This window comes from Siphateles boraxobius, unplaced genomic scaffold, assembly GCF_051911475.1.
Source record: "Siphateles boraxobius isolate OS27281-9 unplaced genomic scaffold, OSU_SipBor_1 24, whole genome shotgun sequence".
In the NCBI taxonomy this organism is placed as follows: Eukaryota; Metazoa; Chordata; class Actinopteri; order Cypriniformes; family Leuciscidae; genus Siphateles; species Siphateles boraxobius.
Window position 1 is genome coordinate 17681505 of NW_027508855.1, and position 27037 is coordinate 17708541.

General features: G+C 36.6%; 2 protein-coding genes across 5 annotated transcripts in view; one reads left to right on the forward strand and one right to left on the reverse strand.

The window, feature by feature from the left end:
- Positions 1–867: 867 nt before the first annotated feature.
- Positions 868–17839, reverse strand: osmr (oncostatin M receptor). Of its 3 annotated transcripts, none has more exons than XM_077241745.1 (18): positions 17729–17839; positions 14238–14359; positions 13963–14114; positions 13733–13883; positions 12219–12482; positions 11230–11359; positions 10509–10657; positions 10079–10212; positions 9501–9651; positions 8843–8919; positions 8404–8605; positions 8150–8329; positions 7034–7132; positions 6684–6842; positions 4996–5148; positions 4282–4363; positions 4118–4193; positions 868–2213 (listed from the first exon to the last, which is right to left on the reverse strand). In XM_077241745.1, the coding sequence occupies exons 2-18, from the start codon at positions 14311–14313 to the stop codon at positions 1866–1868; spliced, it is 2583 nt and encodes an 860-aa protein (XP_077097860.1). In that variant the 5' UTR covers positions 14314–14359; positions 17729–17839; the 3' UTR covers positions 868–1865. The 3 variants fall into 3 exon arrangements, with proteins under 3 accessions (XP_077097860.1, XP_077097858.1, XP_077097859.1); XM_077241743.1 differs by lacking the exon at positions 17729–17839 and adding an exon at positions 17133–17207; XM_077241744.1 differs by lacking the exon at positions 17729–17839 and adding an exon at positions 17133–17207 and having other exon boundaries at positions 14238–14413.
- A 422-nt stretch (positions 17840–18261) lies between these two features.
- lifra (LIF receptor subunit alpha a) overlaps positions 18262–27037 on the forward strand; it is a 30415-nt gene continuing 21639 nt past the window's right edge. Inside the window, exon 1 of one of the 2 annotated variants that reach the window (XM_077241747.1) lies at positions 18262–18587. The gene's annotated coding sequence lies outside the window, so the exon portion shown is untranslated. The remainder of the gene's footprint in view (positions 18588–27037) is intronic. The other variant, XM_077241746.1, reaches the window with a different exon arrangement.

A 27037-nucleotide genomic window follows, 5' to 3' on the forward strand; every position in this document is an offset into this window, starting at 1 on the left:
AGTAGTCTCGTAGTGAGCCCGTTTTAGCATTTGTCTTTTTTATTGATGTCCTTGACGTGTTCCTGATGTTCAAAGCACTGATCCATCTTTCCTGTTCTCCCAAAATGATGTTTAGAATGCATGCTGAATCGACACAAATCCAGTCGCTTATTTATTAACTGCAAGACCTTTTGTTAATATGCGTGCCCCGTCACGTCGTGTCTCAGCGCTGCTGCTACTGCCGTCAACTGACTGCGATTTGATTGGCTGAAGAGAGAGTGCCATGGCTTTTCCCTGTGCTGTGGATCTGTACAATAGTGGCGTGAGACAGAAAAGTAATGAAAAAATATTTATATTTATATTTTTCCTAAAAGATGACATTGCAAGATAGTGTAATTTAAAGGAGTTGTTTTGTTTTGCCTGAATTGTGGTTTCCCTTGTAAAGTGTGTACAGTGTGTTTTTTGGGCACTTTGAGCTCTGGAAAAATCCTAGTCTTATCAAAGGGATGTATAATTAAAGAGAGACACTCGTGGAGTGGATCTGTGTCGTTTGAGCGTGTGCCGAGTATGTTCGAGGGATTTTACCTCTTCTGTAGGAGTAGATCAGTACTAGATTGTTTTAATTTCAGAAGACTTACTGTCTATAGAATCATGTATTTCATATGGACAGACAGCCAAGATTGTTGGCCGAATGAACAGTATAGTCAAATAAACATTGCCCTGGAGCAGAAACATTTTACCAGAAATAATTTGGTAACATTAGTTAATGCATCATGAACTAACAATGAACAATACTTAAAACAGCATTATTATATGCATTAAACAGCATTTAGTAATATTGGTTCATGTTAATTTTTCACACACTACTGTTCAAAATTTCGGGTTGAGTGAGTTAAAAAAAAAAGATAATTTTATTCAGCAAAGACAACTTAATCAAAATTGACATTTAAGACATTTATATCATTACAAAAGATTACTACTTTAAATAAATGCTGTACTTTTAAACTTTCTATTCATCAAAGAATCCTGAGCAAAATAACACAGTTTGTCTACAAATATATGAAGAAGCACAGCTGTTTTCAACATTGATAATAAGAAATGATGTTTGAGCAGTAAATCAGCATATGAGAATGATTTCTGAAGGATCATGTGACAGTGAAGAATGGAGTAATGATGCTGAAAATTTAGCTTTACAACAGGAATAAATTACATTTTAACATGTATTCAAGTAGAAAAGTTATTTTAAATGGTTATAATATTTCAAAATATTAGTTTTACTCTATTTGTGGTAAAAAAAAAAATGCATTCCTTGGTGAGCATAAGAGACTTCCTTTAAAAATGTTGAACAAAAACAAATTGCATTAAATCCCCCGGTTTCACAGACCAGGTTTAAGTCTAGTCCAGACTAAAATTAATGTTTGAGCTGTTTTAACTGAAAGGAACTTGCATTGACATAATAAAATATGTCAGTGTCATTGCTTTGTCTCAAAATGCAGACCAGTAATGTTTTTTTCGAAGGCACTTTTATAAAAGCTACTTAAAGGTCCTAATTGAACTAAGGCCTTATCCTGGCTTAATCTAAGCCCTGTCTGTGAAACCAGGCCAAATAATTTTAACCTAATTCTGAAGTGTTATAACACCCAATCCCTCAAGACAAGAAAACATTTTGTACTTTCTGACCAGAAAGATCAACCTTAACATGCAAACCACAGATAAAGTACCTGAAAGATATTGCAAAATCTCAAGTGACATGTATTGCAAAATCGCATTTCACAATTTTTTGCAGAAGTAAGAAGGGGCCCTGATGCCATTATCTTTATCAACACTGAACAACTTTGTGATAAGATCCACAGTGCTGGCTTGTTTACTTAGGTGTGTATAAAATATCACTTAACTGAGTTTTCATTAACTTCTGTGGCTACAGAAGTGACATAGTCAGTTGAAAAGCCTGAGATCTCAGACCCCTGCCTTGTGGCTTCTGTCTCAGGGGTCTCCAGCATCTCTGAAGGCACGTCTTGCTGCACAGAGGACATGTATGTGAAGTTTGTCACATCTGTGGTGGGATGGTATGATGGTGTCAGGAACGAGGGCAGCATGACTTTAGGGCCAATGATTGAACAACTCGGATCCTCTGCGCTCACTAACCATGTTTTCTCTGCCACGGTGGGCGGCAAAATTTCGACGTCACACCATTGGCAGTCCTCTATCCTCAGAGAGTGGATTTTTTCACTCGCCTTGAAAAGAACAGAAAACTGTCAAAAATGTAAAAGAAAAAAAAATACTGGGTAAAACTTTACAACAAGGTTTCATTGCTTAAAGTGATAGTTCACCCAAAGATGAAACTTCTGTCATTACACCCTCATGTCTTTCCACACCCGTAAGACTTTCATTCATCTTCAGAACACAAATGAAGATATTTTTGATGAAAACTGAGAGATTTTTGTCCCTCCATTGACAGCTACGCAACTACAACTTTGAAACTTTAAAAAGTTTGTAAAGAAATCGTAAAATTAATCCATATGAATTGAGCGGTTTAGTCCAAATTTTCTCGAGACTCGATCGCTTTATATGATGAACAGATTTAATTTAAGCTTTTATTGAGGTTGCAACTTGAGGGTAATGATGCAAATGATGATTTTTGGGTGAACTGTCCCTTTAACCACATTAGTTAACATTAACTAACAATGAACAGCAGCCTACATCTAAAGCATCCATTAGTCTTAAAGTTCATTTTGACATTTACTAATATGTTTTTTTTTATTAAAAGTTGTATTTGTTAATATTAGTTAATGCACTGTGAACAAACATGAACAATTGTACAGTACATTGTAAAAAATAAAGGTTCTAAAATGGTTTTGCTGCGATGGCATAGAAGAACCATTTTTGGTTCGGTTCCTGAAAGAACTTTTCAGTAATAATTTCTTGACAGAACAATTTTTTTCTCAGGGTAAGCTACGTTAACAGGACAACGGTGTAAAAAAAACGGAAACGTATTTCCTTTGCTTTTTTGCATACGGACGACAACATTCTCAAAACGATCCCCGTTCACACGGATTTGTAAAAACGACTAAAAACTGTATTCTGCTACCAGGCCAGTAGTTGGCGATGTCACTTTGTCAAGAAATACAAGAAATACTATGTGCCTGAACACGTAATACACATGCCATTACCTTTTTGTTTTAAAAAAATCTAATTTTTGCAGTTTACACAAAGACAATAAAGATATCAGTTTTCAAAAATGTGCAATTAGGGGGCATTTACATGACACTGTTTTCAACCAAAAAAATGACAACTTTTTATGCGTTTTGGCCTTTATTTACACGACGACAATGTTTTGGGGGCCTGAAAGAGCAAACTTTAGTTTTGTTTTTAGTACATCGTTGACGTGTAAACGCTACCCTGAGAAAACACGTTACCAAAAGCTTGTGTTTTCAGGACCCTAAAGCCATTGTCGTGTAAATGAACGGCCAAAATGCATAACAAGTTTTCTGTTTTAAGCTAAAAAGAACCTTATAAAGAGTTTTTAGGACTTTATAAAAGACCTTATGTGGAAAGATTCCATGAATGTTAAAGGTACTTCATGGAATCATCAATGGCAATAAAGCAAAGCATAAACTTCACTGACAAAGTAAAAATATCTTGCTCACTGTTAGTTCGTGTTAGACAAATTATACATTATTGTGAAGTCTTACCAAAACTAGATGAAAGTAAACTATAGATATTTATAGATACTTTTTTGTATTGAATGACATGTAGGTTTATTTCTAATAGATTTTTCTCTTAGTCCACTCTCTTGGATGCAATTGGATGATTTACACACTTTCCTGTGTAAAAAGGCTCAACTAGAAGATCACTTTGATCTATTTTGATCTGTTCTGTAACCTGCTCACAAGAACAGCTTATCTAGCCTAAGATGGTTTGCTTGATTTAAGCTGATTTTCACACTTCTTCAAGCCTGTTATCTGCTGGTTTAGCTCACATGCTGAAAATTGCCCAAAACCGGTCTGAAACCAGCCAAAAAGAGACAAGCATGGCCAGGCTGGGATTCCAGAAAAGACCATCAAATCAACTTAGGCTGATTTATACTGTCAAAATAAATAGAGGTGCATTATTGTACAGCATCAATGTAATGAATTACTTCATAAAGATCTTCATCCAGGTCCAGTGCTTTTATGTGCAGTAAGCCGAAGGTTTGTTTTGGAAATCCTCTTAGCCTGGAAACGGTTGGTAAGAAATCATCAGCACGTCACAGATATGAACTGCAGTCCATCATCACCTCACAGCTAATATTATAAGACTTACGTGCTTCTGTTCGACCACAGACAAACGCAACAACAGACCAAAACCAGGAGAGGAATGAAAATCTTGGCCGTCATCAGGTAATCTGTGGAGAGAATTATTATCTCTTATTATTGCTCAGTGTTATGAAATGGCCTGCCCACACAAAATATAGTTCAAATTCATTATGAATATGCAAAGAAAATGTTTGTATAGAAATAATGTGTTTCTGTGGAGTTAATCACCCTTGGGACAATTTTTTTTAATTTTGTACTTTTGTAGAACATTTTTCAAGTATTAAAATAATCAGATTAGGCGTTTAGTTTTATTAATAGCATTCGAAAAAGTCATTATCAGCGTCCTGTGCTTTTCTATCTTCTCCATTACAAGCAGAAGGCAGATTTTGGTTAGAAAAGATTTTACAAATGATTTCTATTCCAAATGCTGTTCTTCTGAACTTTCTATTCATCAAAATATACGGAAATATGAAGCAGCACAACTGTTTTCAAAATTTGATAATAACAAGAAATGTTTCTTGAGCAGCAAATCAGCATATGAGAATGATTTCTGTAGGATCATGTGACACTGAAGACTAGAGTAATGATGCTGAAAATTCAGCTTTGATCACAGGAGCAAGCAGCAAGATATATTAATATCTTCTTTTATGTTCCACAGAAGAAAGTAGTGTGGAAAACACTGTTGCATTATAAAAAAGGACAATGTGCTGGTTTGGCTCACAGTTCTTTCTGGTTCTGAAGGTGCCGGTGGTCTCGGGTCCACAGCCTGCAGATGTACATGCTGCCAGGTGAAATGTGTACGGCCGGTCCTCCTCAAGATCACTGACTGTGAAAGACTTGCTGTGAGGATCGTCCACGAACTGTCTGAAGAAACCTGCCAGAACAAACAGGTGCGAGGGGAGTGTAGGGAACGGGTTAGTAATATAATGTATTTTGTCATGCTATGCAAATGTAGCATGTAGGCAAAAAATAGCTGCTTAACCCTATAAAGCCTTCATTTCTAAGGTTTCTAAATTAGCAACATGATCAAAACTTTGCTGAAAACTTGTTGAACACAATGTGCATGCCTTCTGTCATCTGATAGTTTATACTATAATTAGGCCTTTTAGTATAATAGTAAAAACATCCTCCCTCAGCTTATGGTTCATGTGTCTTTGTACTGTGAAATATTTACTGATCTTTAAAATAACATTGTTAGTAATATTTCAAGATGAACACTTACTGGAGCAACTTGATTATCCATGCATACATTTTTTTGAAAGAATTTTTTTTACTAGTATCAAATATAATCTATCAGGCTTTTGAGGAAGGTTTATTTGTTCATCTCTCAATCATCATTTTATCACATTGCACTATGTTTAAATGGTAAAGGTAAAGGTATGATGCCCCTTTCACAAGATGTAAAATAAATCTATGATGTGTCCAGAGTGTGTGTGTGAAGTTTTAGCTCAAAATACCCCACAGATATTTTTTATATAGCATGTTAAAGTTTTTGAAAACACACCGTTTTTGTGTGTCCCTTTAAATGCAAATGAGCTGCTGCTCCACGCACAAAGCGCGGAGCTACAACAACTTGTGTCCTTTGCAGCTTCGATTACCTCACAAAGGCATGCACTAAAAATTTCAAAAAAATGTAACCTTTTATGTTCAAACCGGAGTCAGAAAGATGGAGAGACTCAAGAAGAAGTGACAACATGTAGACAACATTTCTGAATGGTTAGTTGATGAATTTATGTAGCTTATGTGTAGTTATCTTCTAATCATTGATTAGCATATTCTGTCTTGAATCTATAAATAATCTATAAATCATGTTCCGGGGGCGGGGTTTATGTAAATTCTAGGGTTGGTGATGTCACTAACCCGGGAGGAATGTCTTGTAGTCCCTACCTGCCGTTGTTGTACTCCTTAAAAAGGAATTTCTTAAAAGAAAATATCTTCCTTTGCTTTGAACTGTTTATGCTCAAACAGCAAAATTACACACTAACTGAAGTTAGAAAAGTGAAATCATAATCAACCATCCCTTTAATAAAAACTACATAGCTTTAATTATTAAACTAAGCATTGAAATATCTTCTTACTAAGTCATATTATTGGGAGATATATAGTAATTGATATTTATATGTATTTTATGTAAGTTGTCTGCTATACTTTGATTTACTTTACAAGCTATCAGGATTCCATCTTACCTTTTGTCCATATTTGCTCAGTGTTTTTTTCTCACTATATCATACTATATGAACCATAAAAGCTGGATTCATCAAATATGATACAAAACAAAAAAACACATATACAAAGGTTCAACCTTTTCTGAAGGTTCAATAAACTTAAAAAAAAAAAGATTTGACTTGACTATTATTTCATATGTCAGGATGAAGAGGCTCATGTTTTAATGCTCGTTTAAGGACTTACTGAGATCTGAGCCGGCCTCTGAATCTTCTTGTACCATTATCACATATCCTGTGATGAATCCAGCGTGGCTCGGATCCTCCTCATTGAAACTCCATTTCAGGTTTACAGATGACCAAGTTATGTTTGGGTTAGTGTCCAGTGTAGGGTACTCCATGGGCTCTTCAGAACACACACAAAAAAATACTGTTTATACTGTATGCTATATTGCACAAGGCAGATGTGGAAATTGTCATTTTTATGCAATTTTTCCAGTGCAACATAGCACCTATAGTACAGTATAAGCACCTGTGTTTTGCTCTACTTTAATGTCCTATAGATGTGTAGCAGGTAAAGTGTGTGTGCAATCTTACTCTGTTCTTTTAAATATCCGATCTGTTTCTCACGAGGTCGGTGTCCCTCAGCGCTACAGCTGTAGATTGTAAATGTGTATTGAACTCCTGCTTTAAAATCTAAAAAAGAGATTTTTAAGCACAATAATAATAAAAAAACTAGTTTTTCTCAAGATGACTTAGAATTATTTAAATAAGAGAAGCATTAAAATAAACAACTAAAAATCTAAATATTTCTTATTTTTATTCACCCCCTCAACTGCTGTTGGTAGCACTGTATTTAACAGTGTCATTGTTACACGTTACATGTACTTACTTTAGTAAGGACAGTAAATTATGCATAATTACATGCAAGTAACCCTCAACCAAACCCTAATCCTACCCTAACCCATAGTAAGTACATGTTGTTAATTAATATTACTCAGTACTTAAATATATAATTATACTGTAACAATGAAACCTTAAAATAAAGTGTAAACTTTTTTCTTTCTTTTTTCTTTGAAGAACCATGATCTAATTTTTAAAAGTGTGATTTCTAAAACGTAAAGTCATGTCAATCTTAAAACTCCATGGGCAGTTTTATATCTACACTGTAAAAAAATATAGTAGCAACATTTTGGTTTTACAGATTGAATTTAAATTTACAGTAAAAAAAAACAATCATATTATAGTAAAATTAACTGATTTAATGTTAATTTACCAACCTACTGAAGTGCTAAAAATATCTTTCGCACCTTTATAATATACTGACAACCACCAAAAAACACAAGTGCTAATGAGAAAACCATTTGATAAATCAAAGCTCATTCATTATTATTATATGGAAATTTTAAAATGACTTGTTCTTGTTCATTTAGATTTATCACAGTTTTCAACCCTAACATTTTTACAGTCTTTTACCATTAAAATCATGGTCTTTTTTACACTGTGGTTATACCAAGCTCTAAAATAATTTTCAGCTAGAAATTGTGAGTACATTTTTTTTAAATGCAACAAAAAAAGCATGAAATGCTGACTAGGTTCACTAATGTTATGTAAGAGCTTTTATATATACAGTAATGCTGTCACATATCTAGAAACACATTAACTGTACTATTTTATTTTGTTGTAACTTGAATTGTAAGAATAGCTTTATACCTGCGTCCAGGTTTAAGGAGGTCTGATGAACTGGGACTTTTCTCCACTGTAAGTTACAGGGGGACGCACTACCCAGCATGCACCACTCTACGATGTAATCACATGTGGCGACTGAGTCCCTCATCCAGGTGAGCTGAAATGCCTTTGCATTACCCATAATCCTCTTCTCCTTCAGTATGTCTGCAGCAGTACCAACAGTCAGTTATCTCACGTTATACAGAAGGCCCTTGAACACTGAGAATTAAGCTTGTCACCTGTGTATGCTGGAGGAATAGTGATGTGGGATGGTATAGATAAGCCAGATTGAGTGACGGCCCTCACGGTGATGTTACACATGTGAAGATCTAAGGGTAGTTCCGTCTGTTTCTGCGTGACATTCATGCACACGCTCCTCTGTGGATTTCTGTTGCTCACACACACCTCATAGGCTTCAATAGATGACGGGTCGCTGCTGACCTGAGGAACAGATTGCTTGTATGAATACTTGTGTTGTTACAGAAAAAAAAAATCTGATATTTTTAAATACATTTCAAAATATATATTAAAAAAGGCTAAAAATATATTGCCAATGTAGCTGCAATGCACTTCAGCCAATAACATTAACTGTACCAAACAAGATATAAAGTGCCATGCATGGTGGAAATTCTTAAGAAGTATGAATAAGTTTGAATAATATTGAATATGTAACCTTACAGTTCTCCACAAAAGTGTGACAGTGCGATTGGGATCGTCCCTGATTCGTCTCCACAGATCTATGGTCACAAGAGGCTCTGAAAAACAAAATGACTTTGAATTATATTTTTGCATGTTCTCGCTGTGCAGAATTCACTGCGACAGTGTGTCATGGGTGTTTGCTACGGCATTGCTATTCGGTTGCTACTGTGTTTTTAGTGTTTTGCTGTGTGCTTTCTGAGGCGCTCTGGGTGGTTGGTTACTTTCACAAGTCAAAAGCGCCTCTGTGATTTTCTGATGTTAGGGATTATTGACGTCTGTAGCACAAACAGTGTGGGCGGAATTAAAGATGTCACATTTAGCTGCGCCTTTAATGTTGTCTATATAATAATATAGTGAAGTTTCTATCTCGGTCAGAAAAATCGAATGCTGCTTTGATTGCATTAAATATTCTTTATTTATTTATTTATTAGTGCTGTCAAAACAATTTCTTGCATCTAACACAAGTTTTTAAATATGTATGTGTGTGTATGTATATATGTGTGTGTGTGTGTATGTATGTGTGTCTGTACACACACACACACACACACACACACACACATATATGAAATTTTCTATGGACCCTAGTGTGAAAACCCCTTAGTTTTCTATCTATTATTAGTGATGATTCTCCCATGACCTGTGGTGAATGGCCATTGTTCTGTCCATCGCCCCCAGTCGTTCCCCTGAACTGCACAGCGTCCCCTAGTGGAGTACTGTGTGCTGGGCTTCAGGTGCTGTAGTCTGAATTGGTAATTCTGCATCGAGTCAGATCCATTCTTATCTAACTCCTGTAAGAGAAAAGAACAGGACGTGCCTCAACATTTCTGTTAAGTTCATTTACTTTATCTGATGTGGCGAGTCTTCATGAGAAGTTAATAGATCTTTTGAAACTCCCTCTTGACGTATTTCAGATGCCACAACATTATTTCAAAACATAAAGACACAAAAACATGTTGTGAAACAAGAAAAAAAAAAAAACACCTTAAAGTGATAGCTTGATTCATATCGATTTCTTTTACATTCTCTTTATGAATGTTTTGAAGAGAAGTTTTGGGTGAATGGACTTTAATCTCTCAGGTATAATTAAAAAAAAAATCTTCATTTGTGTTCTGAAGATGAACAAAAGTCTTATGGGTTTTATTGGACATGATGGCGAGTAACTGATGACAGAATTTATATTTTTAGGAGAACTATCCCTTTAATGTGACGCATTACCTCTATTGGCACTCTTGGTTCAATTTCAATCTGGCAACTCAAAAGAAGTCCTTTGAAACTCCCATTCAGCTGTAAGACCACCACTGAATCCAACACACCAACAGCCACGTCAAGACGCACAGGGACTGGAAAAACTAATGCGAGATTGAATGGTTAAGAAATTAATGAGGTGATTCTCAAAATCTTGACATTATTCCCTCAAAAAGCAATGTGAAATTCACTACTTATAAGGCCGATCCCTCTGCAACCTGAGGTAAAGCATCTTGATCTAGGGTACAATTGTGATGGTTCATATGAGGTTTCATCTTACAACCTTTTGTTTATCTGACCCAGATCTTTAAGCTAGTCCGCCTCACTGAGTTGTATGAGCCCTCAAAGCTGCTAACTCTGCTGTATGAATTTTAGTCTTCACTTCCATATTCATATTCACCTCTGTCTCTGATATCGAATATGTAGGTCTCGCTCTCTCGCCCCAAACTGTTTGTCACAAGTAAGGTGATGTTGTAGTGGATCTGCTGTGGAACGACTTCAAAACTGCAGGCATTTGATTCAGGATTACATCTGACAGCCCTGGAGTCACTGAACAAGAGAAAATGCAGTCAAAGTGAGTTTTATTCAACTCATAATGTGTCAAAACTCAAATTACTGTGAATTTGGCCCTGCTGAACACAGTTCAAGGGATTGTTCACCCAGAAATGACTATTCTTTCATCATTTACCCACACTTACGTCATTTCAAACCTGTATGACTTTCTTATGAACACACAAGATATTCTGAAAAATCTGTCCTTATAATGAAAATCAATTTTGTTTGAACCTTAAACGTTCTTCAAAATATGTTGAAGCAATACCAGTTTGTAACGACATGAGGGTGAGATAATGTATGTCAGAGTTTTCATTTTTGGGTGGACTGTCCCTTTAAGAGCATAAATGAATGTCTTGCGGTGTTGTGTTGAACCACTACATCTTTTTGATCTTTTCTTCCTTTTGCATATTCCTTTTTTAAAGCCTTATTAGGCAGGTGTTTCAGTTTCGTTTTGAAGTGTAATGCCACTGGTTAATTTCCACTGAAAATCACCAGATATTGCAGATAACCTCACAAGGTCAGAGATAGTACACTGTGTTCTTTAGTAGTGATCAGATCAGACTAACTTGATTAGTAATGTGTAGTTCCTTCTCTGCGGGTCGTGTAGATTAGGAGCTCTGCGTGTTTTCCACGAGCAGGAGACGTTTCGCATGTCTTCGGTCTCGCATCTGAAGTCCTGAGGTTTCTCAGGAGGAACTGAACAAGGTTTAACAGAAATTAAAATCTCTAATCAGAAATCTCCCATCATGATTTTTAGTTAGGTTCTACTCAGGTTTATTTGTATAACATTGTATTCACAAAACATATATTAACAGTATATATATATATTTACAGTACTTTTTTAAGGACCCCCTAAAGGGACATGGTGATGGAAAAAATATGAGTTGGGATGAAAAAATATATGCTTTCGATGGTAAAATGTTTGTGTTCCCCAGAGAAACAGTTCTTTGCATGCAAAACATTTGTGAGAGGATGCAAAAGCATTGACAAATAATTTTTCCTCCCATCTCATATTTTTTTCCTTCACCATGCCCTTTAAAGACGTACATTTTCATTCATTAAAACAATATAACTTGATTAGTGCTAAAAAAATATAATGAAAAAAAATGTAACATGAAATCATATTTCGCTTTTTTTATTCAGAACATGTTCTTGGAACTTCAGGAATCACAAAATGAATTGTGGTTTATTCAATTAATATACTACGGAGCCCCTAAAGGGGCATGATGGTGAGAAAAAAATGAAATGGGAGGAAATATAAGTCGTTAATGTTTTGCGTTCTCCCGAGAAACTTTGCGTTCACATTGGCGAGAGAATGCAGAACCATTGACAAATAATTCCTCCATCTCATATTTTTATGCTTCACCATGTCTCATTAGTGGTTTCCATAACATACCGAGGTGAATTAAGTTATAAATATTAAGACTAAGTAATTTTTTTTTAAAGTACTAAATATTAAAATAGTTTAAAACTAACATATTTGTCATAATAACTCCAGAAATATTTTAACCTGTACTGTATACTGTTGAAAATGATGTTGGACAGTTGAACTCACAGGTGACATAGTTCACTGCTACATCAAAGTCCATACTGAGATAGAAGTTGACACCGTAGCTATTTGTGGCTTTGATGTTTTCCACTCTAATGGCTTTGACCTGTGGGCTTATGTTGATGACTTTGTAGGGGTTGTTGCTGAAGAACATAGAGGTGATATGTGTCTCTGTGGGAAAAATGCAGCAGAACATCACCGTGGAACCCTCCCGTAACACCTGCTCATCTGGGAACAACCGGGTTTCATTGTGAGTCAAGTTCATCTCCCCTATAAGAAAATGAGTAAATAAATATATGAATAAATATGTTCATAGCACCATCCAAACACTTCACAAATTTAAACAATGGTGTTTGTATGTTCAGAAATTGTCGCCACAATGCTATGGTCACATGATTTGTTGCCAGTGCATTGCTAAGGTGTTTTTAGCATATTTTCTGTTGTTGTTGTAGTGGTAAATGTGATGTATTATTTTGTAAGCGCTTAGCTTCGAAACACAAATGAATATCTTTTTGATGCAATCTGAGAGATTTCTGTCCCTCCACAGACAGCTATGCAACTACCATTTTCAAACCCCAGTAAGGTAGTGAAGACATCAATAAAGTAATCCATGTGCAAAAAAACATAATTTACCACTTTATTTACAAAATATTAATCTCCAAAGCGAGTTCACACAAATTTCTTGAGTGAACTATCCCTTTAACTTCCTCTTTTAACCCTTTTAACCCATGACTGTCCTGACTTTAAACATGACTGTTATTTGCCTCTCAACTGTCACTGATGAGTGTGCACTTCTGAGAGCATGTTGGTTAACCAGCTTCACCAGTTAAATGATAAAGGGTCTAACTTGGTCCAGTAATTTGCGTACAATGATACTTTATAGAGAAAATGCAATGAGGAATTATTTCAGAAATGCGAAAGAGCAGCAGAGGAAGATGCTTATATCATTTACTCACCTTCAAGATTATGAGGAAACATGAATAAAAAAAGAATTATGATGTGCACAGATAAATCATTTATAATAAATACTGCAATATTCCAATAAAAAAAAATTGCCCATTGTGATTTCATGGTGACTTTAGTGTCAAAGTGCTTTCTAATATATATCACATTTAAATGTATCCATAAAAAATAAATAGCGGAAATATACATACATACATGAATATGAGTACTTTTTACACACTCTACGGACTTGAGTGTGAGGAATAAAAATATGGACGGAATAAGAAATATAAGAAAAAATAAATATATATATATATAAATTAGGGCTCCACAATATATTGAAATTATCGAAATATCACAAATGTATATATCACGATATGCATATTACAACGGCTTGCAATAAATGGGGTCATGAAAAAAAGACAAAGAGTAAATCATATATACATGTAATATATATATATATATATATATATATACATACACACACATACACTTACAGTGGGATCCAAATATCTCAGTTTTCTGACCCAACTACATTTTTATGGAGTTCTTCTTGGTTATGAACTTTCAATGCCTACCGTAGTTGGTTTCCCATAAACTCCAAGAGCTGGATGGTGAAGCATCAGAGATGAGTCTTATTCTGACAGAGTGATCAACACAGTTCAGCGGGAGCTCTGAGGTCCAAACCATCGTGTGAACTGTGTCCAGTGATCCTCTGATAACATTTATCTGTGAATAGACTGTAAACCATTAGTGCAAAAACAAAAATCAGGTAATAATGTGATAGAAAGGAATGAGTTTCACGCACGCTGTCGACAATATTCATGTTTGTTGTGCGTCCAACTTGTATTTCATAAGTTTGATTTCTGCGTTCTTCTTTCTGATTCATTGTCCACTCCATCTCCAGTGTCCACATGTCCAAAGCCTGAAGTTTAATAATGGTCGGCACAGAGACAGCATCTGTGGTAAAATGATTTGGGCATTGTAAACCTCTAGGATAAATGCTATTATACATTACAGAAAAAGAACACTAAAGTGTGACCAATGAATTTGAGGCAAAACTAATTCTGATTTATATCTGACCTGAAAAAGAATTCCAGCCTTCAGCATTTTGAAACAGGATGACAATTGAAAGCAACTTTGTCCAACGGAGAATCATTTTGGTGGATGTAAACTCTTTCAGCTTCGCTTTCTGCTCTGTGATTCTGTCGAAGTGTAGGAGGTGTTATGAACCGTTAAATTTCTCCTCCCACTGCTGCCTTCCGTTTGAGGTTAAAGAAATTATGCCTTCAGACTTGAGATTTATTGCCTGCGAGTCATGAACTGAAGTCAAGATGTAGATGCTTTTGTGTAATTTTTAATTATTTTCTGGTTCAGAAATCACTATGGACATAAATGTACACTGATGATAATCCATGTATATCAGTGTCATGGTTGTTATACTAAAAATCATTAAGTTTATTCAAACTATGCATTCTTCATATAAGCACAGAGCTCCATCTTTGAAATTCTTCAAATGCTTTTAAAAAAAATAGATAATTTGACACCTATTCTCTGACACCATAAAATACTTTTTATCATAAGATAATTATAACCAAAACTTGAGCAACAAATTTACTCTTAACCTCCTCAGACCTGAGCTTTGGTTTGGCGTGCATTTTAGATTTCTTCTAGCTTTTTGGGGTTAGGAGGGACCATATAGATATAATAACCAGATATTATCTTTGAACATGAAGCACTTTTAGAAAAAAATGATGTCCACATATGTGGACACTGGGTCTGTATTCACAGAAAAAAATCAAGACACCATTGTGTAACAAAGTGCAAAAAGTGCATCTTTTATTTACAGCCTGAGCACTGTGCCTGAACATTTTTCGTTGTTATTCTTGCATGTATAACTTCTGAACATTGATATAGAAAAACAAAATAAATATAATAATAAAATATAATATCCATATATAATATCCAAATAAAAAACATCCCAAAAAATGTGAAATTTTGCTTTCTTTTTTGTAACTTCTGCTTCTCCAAACTAGGAATGTTCTTTTTATATGTGGGAACAGTGGACCACACTTAACCGGTGTGAAAGACTGTGTAACTGTTGCCCCTGAACCCACCATGGGCTTTATTCGTGCCCAGGAGAGGTGCGCCATGACTGGGATGCTCTTTTCAGAAAAATCAACCCGTCTTTTCCTGGAGGTTTTATGATTTTCAGAGCTCCACCACGGTGGCGACCAGCCAGATTGTACTCTCTCAGGCTTGCGTCAATGCCTTGAAGGCCCTGGAGCTTTGAGACCACCGAAACTTTTTGGACTTTGTCGTTTTTAAAAGCTTGACTCCAGAGTCAAACCCGCCATGGGCATTTGAGCTTGATTCGTTCCCAGGAAGGCTGCTCCACCTCCTCTACAAAATCCCGAAGGTCCGTTTTAGGACCGTCTTTGCTCCAGACGGAGCTCCAGGGGTGGCTGGCGAATCTGACTCTGGCCCAGTACGGGCCACCCTCCCTGGCTGGCCAAGGAGGTCTGAGTAGCATGGAGCTCTGAGCTCTGAATGGAGTGAGCAAGTGTCTGTGTGCGATCGCGAGTGAGTGAGCAACAGAGAGAGAGAATGTGTGTGTGTGTGTGTGTGTGTGTGTGTGTGTGTGTGTGTGTGTGTGTGTGTGTGTGTGCGTGTGTGCCGCGCGCAATGTTTTCATGTTTTTCAGAGATCCACCACGTGGAGATTGAACTCACTCCCCAGCCAGAGTGCACTCTCTCCGGCCTGGGTCTCAGCCATTGAGGCCCTGGAGGTTTGATCCTGTGTAACAGAGCACGCGTGTGTGTGTGTGTGCGCGCGCGATCGGGAGTGAGCAAGAGTGTGTGTGTGTGTGTGTGTGTGTGCACGATCGCGATCGAGCAAGAGAGAGTGTGGGTGTGCGCGCGCGAGTGAGCGAGCGAGCAAGAGAGAGAGTGTGTGTGTGTGCGCGCGCGAGTTAGTGAGCAAGTGCGTGTCTGTGGGTGTTTCTCAATATCCCTCCTTGTCTCCTCGCTCCTCTGTCCTCCATCCTATGACCCGGAAACCAATCAAGCACAGCCATCGTGAAGGACATCTCAATTATCTAATTGCACCGCGAGGATCGAGGAGTGAGGCGGCTTTCAGAGGAATCATGAGCGAGGATACACACGTGTATCCTATGCGGAACTGTTCCATTGACTAAACGTGACGCAGGTATACAATCTCCTCCCCCTTCACATCGGTCACAATCTTTTTAAATTATAGTTTACCTATGCAGTTTATATACCACACATCTCACATATTTCAACAGGGTGTCTTGCTTTATTATTATTCATTATGAATTTCTTAAATAAACAAACTTCAACAACAGAAGGGCAGATGCTTTGAGCGCTGCTGATGACGCTGTGCAGTGACGCTCGAATGATCAAGATTCCAATGTATAAAAAAAGCTTTCATTCGATTCCTCCGTCATCGTTTTCTTTCCTTGCGTCCTTCCCATAGGGTCCTTCCCTCACAACCTACAGGGGGAGGAGCTGAGGCGCTAGGAAAGGAAGCGAGGAAAGGAAACGGGGATGCACAAATAAGAAATGAGAAGCACCCTGTGTGTGTAAGCGATCGCGAGCGAGAGAGAGAGAGAGAGAGAGAGAGAGAGAGAGAGAGTGTGTGTGTGTGTGTGTGTGTGTGTGTGTGTGCGCGCGCGCACGCGCGATCGTGAGTGAAGCCCCGTTGTGTGTGTGTGTGCGCGCTCGAGTGAGTGAGCAAGTGTGCGTCACGAAGCTCAATGCAACTACAAATTTTCATTTTTTTTATACAGTTTAAACGAAGTTAAGTCCCACTGTCCACATATGTGGACATCAACTTTAGCAGCATAGTAAATCTTTATTGTTACAAAAGTTTGTCAAAAGTGCATGCCATTTTAATCATACAACACTATTATGCATAACTTAACAAGAATCAACGATGAAATGTTATTAGATGTTTTACCTTGTGAACGTTTTGGTCTGGTGTGGCTGCGTAACATGTGACCTGTGTTCACCGCCATCTTTAAATTATGTATGTAAAAAAAAATATCTTCTGACGCCACAGGATGGCAGTGTCCTCGTTTGTGAAAAACATGTTCAAGTTACACAGAATTAAGTATTATGCTGCACACAACCAAAAATGTGATGTCTGAGCAGGTTAAATAAATACTGTAAACAAAAAGACAAAAATAAATCTCTGAATGTTTATATCAAGATTTGGATGTTACTATATCTCATATTTATATTACTAATACCAATGCTTAAGAATGAATACATATCTAATAGGCCTATATAAAATATATGTAGAAAATAAATATTAGTAGATTATAAATGTGTAAATTATACATGTATTTTTGTTCATTTAAAAAAAAACCCATCTAATGTAAAAATACATCTAAATGTATTTTTACCTAGTCCCCTCGACACTTGGTTAGGTGGAACCGGGGATAGAATCACCAACCTTTGGGATTGTAGACAACCTACATGAACCACTGAGCCACTGCCATTATAACTACATGTTGTGGTCATAAATGTTGAAATTTATGTTGTTTGTCGTGCATTTTGGTGTTGGTTCAGTGGTTGTTCACCCACGTCACGAAGCCGCCCACGCTCCCATGGCCCGTCCCATCTCCAGTCCTCCGTCCTGCGTCCAGCAGCCTTGCTGAATAAAATAAATCCCTGGAAAAAGTAAAGACCAGGATCCAACTGCAGAACCACTGAAAGAACAGAATAGGCGTGGCATGGCGCACAGAACGTTGCATCTGATTGGTCAAGTATGTAGGGGCTTAATAATAATTATCCAGTTTTAACTCTTCACTGTGTAGCCTATTTTTAACTTGGTGGCTATACAATTTTCTCTGTATCATGTTTCATGTAAAAAAAATATTATCCGTACTACTGCTGAAGAAACACACCGATAACTTTGTTACATGGTAGCTGTTACTTTTCTCAGCGCTGGTCGAGGTGAACTAACCATAGTCATTTGTGGTGATCAAGAACTAATCAAAGTCGTTTAGATGATCAAGAATGCCATTTAATATTTTTTACAGAGATTACCGAGTTGGATATCAATATACGTGTCCGGTACTAATCTGGAATTGCTAGATTTAAACCATTATATTCACTGCCATACAAATGACGTAATAAAAACTAAAACATGCTGCGATTCTTGAGCCAGCATTCGCCCCCTGGAGGAAGATAAGTGTTTGTCACATAATGAACTCTTGTTAGAACAGTTCATATTCTGGAGCCATTTGGGAATGGGAATCCGGTTCGGTCCCCCCAGTTCCGACAACCGATACTCGTCTGGAAGGCCATGCGCTGCCATTAACTCAAACACACCAGATCGAATAGCAGCCGTTATTTTTATGGATATAACCGGGTGATTTCGAAGACATTGGATACTAAAAACATCAAGGTAACTTAACAGTTTGGGAACATGTATGTTTTTTTTTAACGTTAGATATCCCCCTGTTTATCTGTATTAGCTCGTGACGTTTGCTTTTTTGTTTGATTAATATAACGATTTAAAATAGTAGTCTTATTGACATATCGAAATGTTTCACTGTGAAATTAATAACGTAACGTTACTCATAAGATTAGTTAGAGGAATTGTGGTTATGCTCGACATGACCATTCCGTTGGAGGCATTTGAATTGTGCGTATTTGTTAGTTTTAATAACCTAATGAGGAGAATTAAAGGAAATATATTATTTTAGAAGACGCTGGTTTGGTTGGTGTTGTTTTTTTCCTTGACCGTTTTGGTGTGGTTTATTGTAAACAGTATTTTGGGGCGTTGCTTTTTTATATTTTAACCCAGAATACTTTGTATCGTCCATGTTATCAAGTGGCATGTGCTACTATAACGTACATCAATTTGTATTTTTAAGCATTTCCATCAAATTATCAGATGTAACACCATGGTACTTTATTACGTACCATAGTACTGAATTATTGCTGTATTTAAGTGGTACTACGAAGTAATTCGAAGAATACCAATATCATGGTTCATGAATGATAGTGCTTTTGTACTTTCTATTAGTGCATGTAAAGTGAGACTCAGTTTTTTAAATACTATATACTGGTTATCAGCACCATGTGATAATTTGATATCAGTGTTGTGAATGTGACAATGGAAGGTTTTATTGTAAATCAACAATTAGAGGAAAATTTCCACTAATGGTACAACTTGTACCATTGCTTGTGTTGACTGTATGAATCAGTGAGTAAGTTATTACACAACAATTTTGTACATGTGAGGTCCTTTGAACTATAAGTAAACAGAACCAGCAGTCCGTGATTAGCTGAATTTGAGTCTTGATCTTGTGGTCTTGGCCTTGAGACCTAAATATTCTGTCGTCTGTTTTTATATAAAATGAATTGAATGGTGAGTGACTGAAGCTGTCATGATATGCCAAACGTTTTTGGAACGAAACGAGAACAATGACATGATTTCATTTTCGTGTGGACCGTCCCTGTAAACTAATGCCTGATGAGATCTCATCTGTTGACTTTTTTTTTAGCACACAGATGTTTATTAAACTTATCTTGGATATTTAAAGGGATAGTTCACCCAAAAATGAAAATTCTTTCAGTAATTACTCACCCTCATGTTGTTCCAACCTCGTAAGACCTTCGTTCGTCTTCGGAACATGAATTAAGATATTTTTGATGAAATCTGAGAGCTGGATCACTCCTCCAAACTAGTCCATAGGCTTTTTCAGGGATTGAAACTTGCCAGCCCCGAAAAGTTATTAAAGACATCGTTAAAATAGGCCAAGTGACTACAGTGGCTCAATCTTAAGTTTATCAAGCGACAAGAATACTTTTTGTGCGCAAAAACAAACAAAAATAACAACTTTATTTCAAATTTTCATTTCCTTCTCTGTCGGCCTCGAGTCAGTTAAAGGTGCTCAAAGCGATGTCACGCGTTTTTTAGGGCAAATTTTTTTTTGTCACATACAACAAACATCTCCTTAGTATCCGCTAGCTGCCTGTCCCCTGAACACACTGTAAAAAACACGGTCTCTGCAGACCTCCCAGGCTCCACAAACGGCAACAAAAACAAACTGGGCTTACCCGCACCACGAAACATAACAAACTGTTCCAGCCAATAACCGATAAGAAGGGTTCGGGGGTGGGGTTTGGGGGGTTAGTGCGAGGTTGAGGAGGAGGGAGGGTTTAGCTAGCCTTCGTTTTGTTTGACAATACTTTAAACGTCAACAAGAAGTGATGTCACCCGACATCGCTTAGAGCACCTTTAACGTAGTGTGATTGCGTAGAGCTACGTCACACGTAGGCTCACTATTGGCCGACGCAGGTTATGTGTGTGATCCGTGTGACGTATAACACAGAAGCTTACGCTATTACACTAGTGAACTGACTCGAGGCCCACTGAGAAGAAAATTAATAGTTGAAATTAAGTCGTTATTTTGTTTTGTTTTTACGCACAAAAAGTATTCTCGTCACTTGATAAACTTAAGATTGAGCCACTGTAGTCACTTGGACTATTTTAACCATGTCTTTAATAACTTTTCGGGGAACAAGTTTCAATCCCTTAGAAGCCTATGGAGGAGTGATCCAGCTCTCAGATTTAATCAAAAATATCTTAATTCGTGTTCCGAAGATGAACGAAGGTCTTACGGGGTTGGAATAACATGAGGGTGAGTAAATACTGACAGAATTTTCATTTTTGGGTGAACTATCCCTTTAATATTTAGCCCTACTTTATATTGGGTCAGGTGGCCCTCAGAATTTGGGTCACCCTCAGTTAGTCTGCTCAATTATGGGCAAAAATCATAATCATGATTATTTTTGGTCAATATTGATGTATCGATTTTGTAACATGATTATTGGTTGGTGATATGTTTAAAAGCCCCTTTTCACGATATGAGTAATCTTAAATATCAGTGAAATTTTACAATTAATCGAAACTTCAGAAAAAATGAATACTGGGTTAATATGATGTATAAAAGATCCTCAAAATAATTACATAAGACAAGTTAACAGTCAGCAATACAATAAGAACAAAGGAACTAGCCTAATTACAAACAAAAATGGACAAATAAATACAACAAAACAAAAATACAAGTTAAATAGTTTTTCAGGGAGATGTAACACTGGTATTCAGATATTCTGTAAGCCTAGAAAAAAACATTGAATAATCAAATGTAAAATAACACTTATATAAACTTAATGTACACATTAAATATAGATTAATCCTTATTAAAGCTACTGGCGTTATTCAGTCAAGATCAGTGAGTGATTTTCCTGTCTTTTGTTGTGTGTTTATCATTAGACAGACTGCAGCAGGTATATTATGCTGCTGTCACTTTAAGAGCTAATGAACAGATCCAACATACGGTTACACACACATTTTCTTTCTTAACTCTGTAAGTTTACTTTAGCTATCATCACCCACAGTGTTTATGTGAGTGGTCTCACAACCAGAAAAAAAACAACCCAGCATTTTTTTAGTGTAATTATTGGAAGCCAAAATCAATTATGATTAATGTCACAGCCGTACCCTCGGTGTTATTTTAGTATTATTTATATGCTTTTATAGTATTTATAAATATTTTGCAATTTTTTAATGTACTTTTGTATTTATTGTATTAGCTTTAATTGATTTATTTTCTTCAGTTTTTGTTGTTTATTTCTTTATTTCCAATTCCTTTTATTTCAGTTAGTTACCAGAGCTGCATTTCTAATTTTAAGTTGTTTGTTTTCCATCTAATTTTTTTTTAAGCTTTATTTCAGTTAATGAACCTATTCGGGTCACCCTTACAATGTGTCTGTTCCAGGTCAGATGTGGTAATCTGTGAAACTTTCTCCCTAGAGGTTTGGATGTCTTATGAATCAGTGCGACTCATTCAGTCGTGTAGTTTTGTGTGATGTAAGTGGAAGGAAGCCATTAGAGCACACTGCTCTGGACAGATTGTCATTGTTCTCAGCATGTGTAAATGCACTGGGTGGGAAAGAGGAATTTGTGTCTATTCATGGCGCTGAAAAAACAAACGAAAATGATGATGTCACGTAAGAATTCTGTCAGATCTTCCATATATTCCAGAGGAATGATCTGAGCTCAGACTCTGTAGTTCCTGCAAAGTATTGGAAACTGCTGCAAATTACTGTATTCTCCTTCTCGCTTTTCCATCGGCTTTAAAGCAGACACACATTTTTATGTTATACTTAAATTTTATGGCGTTTCATCTGTTCTTTTTTGCAGCACAACCAGTATTTATTTATTCATGTTTTAAGTTTTGTTTGTTGTTGCCTATTTAGTGGCAATGTTATTTTAGCATAGTACTATTACAGCTTTTATTAATATATTATTTAGCTTTTTTTTATTTTCAGTTTTCATTTTAATTTGTTAAATTTTTTTGTAATTTTGTTTTGTGGTTTAATAAAAAAAATGTAAGTTTAATATAGGTTTTGTTTTTATTTATTTCCAGTTACTTTAAGTTCTTCAACTTAAAAATTTCTGTTAAAGCTGCAGTAGGGAGTTTTGAGAAAATGTTGACTTAACCTGAAAATTTGAACAAGCACAACTTACAGGTCCAACCCCCCCTTGCTCTCTGCTACGCTACAGTCCTCCCTCCACAGCTCCTCCCCCACAGCGGAGCCTGCCGTGAACGCGCAGGCTAGTAAGCAGGACCACCGATGACGGCAGATTTATAAACAGTTATGGAACATTCACTAATAGGGACTAAACATTAACAATATGCTTTACATTGACTATGGCCTGCCCATACTTTGACTACAAACTTGGTCCTCAAATCATTATGTATTTTGCAATACATGTAACTTTATAACGTTGCACTCTTTCTAGAAGTTATAAATAGCTAGTAAATAACGTTAAAGGATTAGTTCACTTTTAAAAAAACTTTTGCTGATCATTTACTCACCCCCATGTCATCCAAGATGTCCATGTCTTTCTTTCTTCCGTCGAAAAGAAATGAAGGTTTTTGATGAAAACATTCCAGGCTTTTTCTCCATATAATGGACAAATGACAGTTTCAGTGCAGCTTCAAAGGGCTTTAAACGATACCAGACGATGAATAAGGGTCTTATCTAGCGAAACGATCAGTCATTTAAAAAATAAAATAAAAAGTTTAAGTTTTATAAGCACAAATGCTCGCCTTGTGATCAAAATGAACAAATCTTTTTTCGAGTCATTTCGTTCGTTGAATGAACGAAATGACTTGAAAAAAGATTCGTTCATTTGGATGAACGAGTTCGAACAGGAGAGTCACGAACGACGGTACGCGCTCGCGCTGTGCAAGAGAGGGGTGATCAGCGCGTACACGAGCGTGATTGACACTGCTAAGACATTCCTCCTGACTCTGATTGGTTGTTTCTGACCGGGAGCGGTGTATTTCTGCAAATGGCAGTAGGACCAAAGGGAGTTGCCAGAGGAGCTTGATTTTTTTCACAGATTATCTGTCTCATATTCTACTGTCAGGACATAATGACAATTTTAACAAATATTTGTTTACAAAAGTTACCTACTGGAGCTTTAATTGCCAAGGTAAAAAAAAAAAGTCTATTACTTTTTATTTCAATTAACCAAATTTTTCTTGTTTTTAGTTTTAGTTAATGGAAAATAACCCTTAGTAGACTAGTGCACATTTGTGTTCAAATTGGCTCTGACTTGTTACTAGTAAGGACTTGCAAAAATTGACGAAATTTACAGTATGGTTGTATAATATATTTACGACTATTTAATTTGCTGCCCGGAGCTATTGTCCCCCCTAAATATCATCAATATACTTGTTTTAGTAACTTTTTTGCATTACTAACTACTTTTTTTAATGTAGCTTGACTGTTATTTGACTAAAAATTGTGAGTAGCTGGTATGTTTCACAGTATTGTCTGTAACACACTGAACATTAGAGCTTCACACTTCGCTTGCAGACACACCACACAGGCTGCCAACACAAACACTGGATTCCAGCGCCCTGCCGAGGTCTGGGCATGTGTGGGCTGTTATATTTGGATGATAAGAGCGAAATGATAAATCTATGAAAAATATGGTAACCTTTCAAAGACTGTAAGCATGTTATCTCAGATGACTTCTAGTAATCATGACTTTTTGTTGGTGATGTAAGGAAACGGGTTGGCAGTGATCCATGGGATTGTTTTCCAGCCCCTGTTTCAGTAAAAAACAGTGTCTGTTTTCCTGTTCTTTGCCCTCTGGCTGTTCACGCCCTTTGGAACATTAAAAAGATCTGTCAGCAAGACCATTGTGAGCTCTCAAACAAAACCGCAAACACGGTCTGCAAACACAAACGTGATATTTTATTTTACTGTAAGCCTGCCGCACATGGATCGCTGACCTGATATGAAGTCAATATTGAGAATCCTGTTCCTAACGCATTTGTTATTTGAAAACAAGCTAGATGTGCTTTTTGCCCAGTAGGGAAATGGAAAACTACTTTGTTTTTTCGCAAAAAATGTTGATGGTTTGTCTGTTTTAATTACTCTGATTTCTTTTGATTATTTTAATTTCTTCTATGTAAAGCACTTTGAATTACCACCGTGTATGAAATGTGCTATATAAATAAACTTGCCTTGCCTTGAATGAATGTTCCTGGGTTTTTTAAGGCTAATTAATTTTTTCCCCCCAAAACATGATTTTTCTGTTTTCTGAAGAAAATGTAAGTGGTGCTTGTATGCAAACCTCTACAGCATGATCCTTGTGTAGTAGATGCCACAAATTCAATCGCTTCAGACACATCGACGCGTCCGCCATATTGGAATGGTTAACATGAGTCTGTTATTCACTCAACTAACAAATAAATGCATTTTTATCGATAATGTCATAGCATTGTGCAGCCTATGGCTGTAAAAACAAGCAAGCTATACATTCCAGACGAAATGGGATAACCTTTCAGAGGAGAGAATGTGCTGGTTTGTGTTCAATATGCAATATACATTTGCAAAATTATAACATTTATGATAAACTAAATGCTGTGAAAAACATCTGCTATGTCTGATCACAGATATAAGATATTCATAACTAGTTTCAGATGAACAAATAACTTGCTCTCGAGTGTTCACAGACTGGATTTGACTGTTACAACATGGCGGATGGTTTACATATAGCAGTCCATAAACACTAATGAGGCATCTATGAATGTCTATGATTCTGGGTTGTTATCAGGGTGTTGCTATGCGGTTGCTAGGGTGCCCTGAGGGGTTGCTTTCTGACAAAGTCTCAGATATTTTAGTCTCGAGATATGCATTGTGTCTGTCTTTCAGAGTCCTATTGTTTAGAATATAGCTGGATTGGTTACATGCTGAAGGTAAATACATTCTTGGGTTTAGGGGTTTGCTTACATTATTGCTTAAACTTTGAGTTTTTTCTGGTGCAAGAATCACCACTAAATATGTTTATTGGTTATTCTGGCAGAAACTGTTGGGTTATTTGCATAGCCAAAATAAGCTTTTATTCTAAACAGTTTCTTTTTCTGCTTAAAATGTTTTTTTCAGGCTTCAGTTTACTGGAAAAGTGAAATGGCTTCAGTTTCAGTATGAGATGGTGTTTGGGGATTCACTTACGGGAGGGGCCGAGTTTGGAGGCTTGTTTAAACTTGTATTTGGCATCGGTGCCCATTGCCAGATCGGTATCATAAGCTGCAACTTCACCCTGTGTTTCTTCATGATCCATTTTGCTTATTTTGATCTAAATAATACCTTGAATGGAGTGGGTTGCTGAATCTGTTAGCTTGGTAGTCAGTGGTCCATTACCTGAAGCATCAAGCTTTGCTTTGCAACCCATCATGCAACATTTGTGCTGCAAACGTAAATGATTCCTCAAACTTGCTTTATTTAGACCTGTAAGTAACTACCTAGAATTCACATTGAAATGTGCTAAAAGCTGCTCAGAAGACCTTTGACCTTGATTGCACAACAGTGCCCTGCCAACCACAACGTCTAGCGTTCTTGTGAAAATGTAAACATCTAGTTATTTAGTTAGTGTTTTCATGTGTTTTTTTTTTCTTTTTCCGGCTTTGATCCAGAAGTTTCTTTGATTAAGTGAGGTAGGAGTGAAGTAGGAGCTGCAGCATTGTGCTAATTTAATCTTTCATAGGAAGGAATGTGATGTTTTTGTGTATTTGCTCTCTCGTGAATTAACTTTGGAATGTCCAGCGCTGATAAGATGCTCATGATGCGTACATCATGCCATATTTTCTTGGCCTCAGTCCTCAAATATGATCGATCAGATCACGATCTTATCAAATGAACTGCTGTGTGAATGCCATTAAAGACAACTGAACATGTTGAATCTATACAAGAGAGAGCTTGTTTAATCTGATTTTTGCATTCCTAAAACTCAGTTTGATGTTTTGTTGATGATTTATGCATTATAAAAGCAGGTGAGGACTAGAAATTCTGGATTTTCGGGGAATAAGGGTAGTGATGAGGTAGATTTGTATTATTGCTTTAAGACAAAACATTGAATAGTGTGATTAGTTTTGATTGAAATTGCATCTGTATAATTATATTAGGGTTAACCTACCGGTATTCTATTGGATAAGAAAAAAATAATCGACATTTAATACAGAAGAATATGTTATAGAACTGCTGAAATCTATAGCGTATGTGTGTGTGTGCGCGTGTGTGTGCGCGTGTGTGTGTGCGTGTGTGTGCGTGTGTGTACGTACTTGCTCATGTTAAGGGGTCTTGTCTTTCCAGTTTCCAGCCTTCTTTACTTATGTACGTGTGTGTAAAGAAAACAGTGAAATTGTGGTATGTTAATTTTTTTTATGTAAGTGCTCCCTTTGTGCTATTTTAAAGGCTACAAAACAGTTTTGCAGGTCTCCGACAATAGGAATTGCAAGGTGATCGTTCACAAATTTTCAA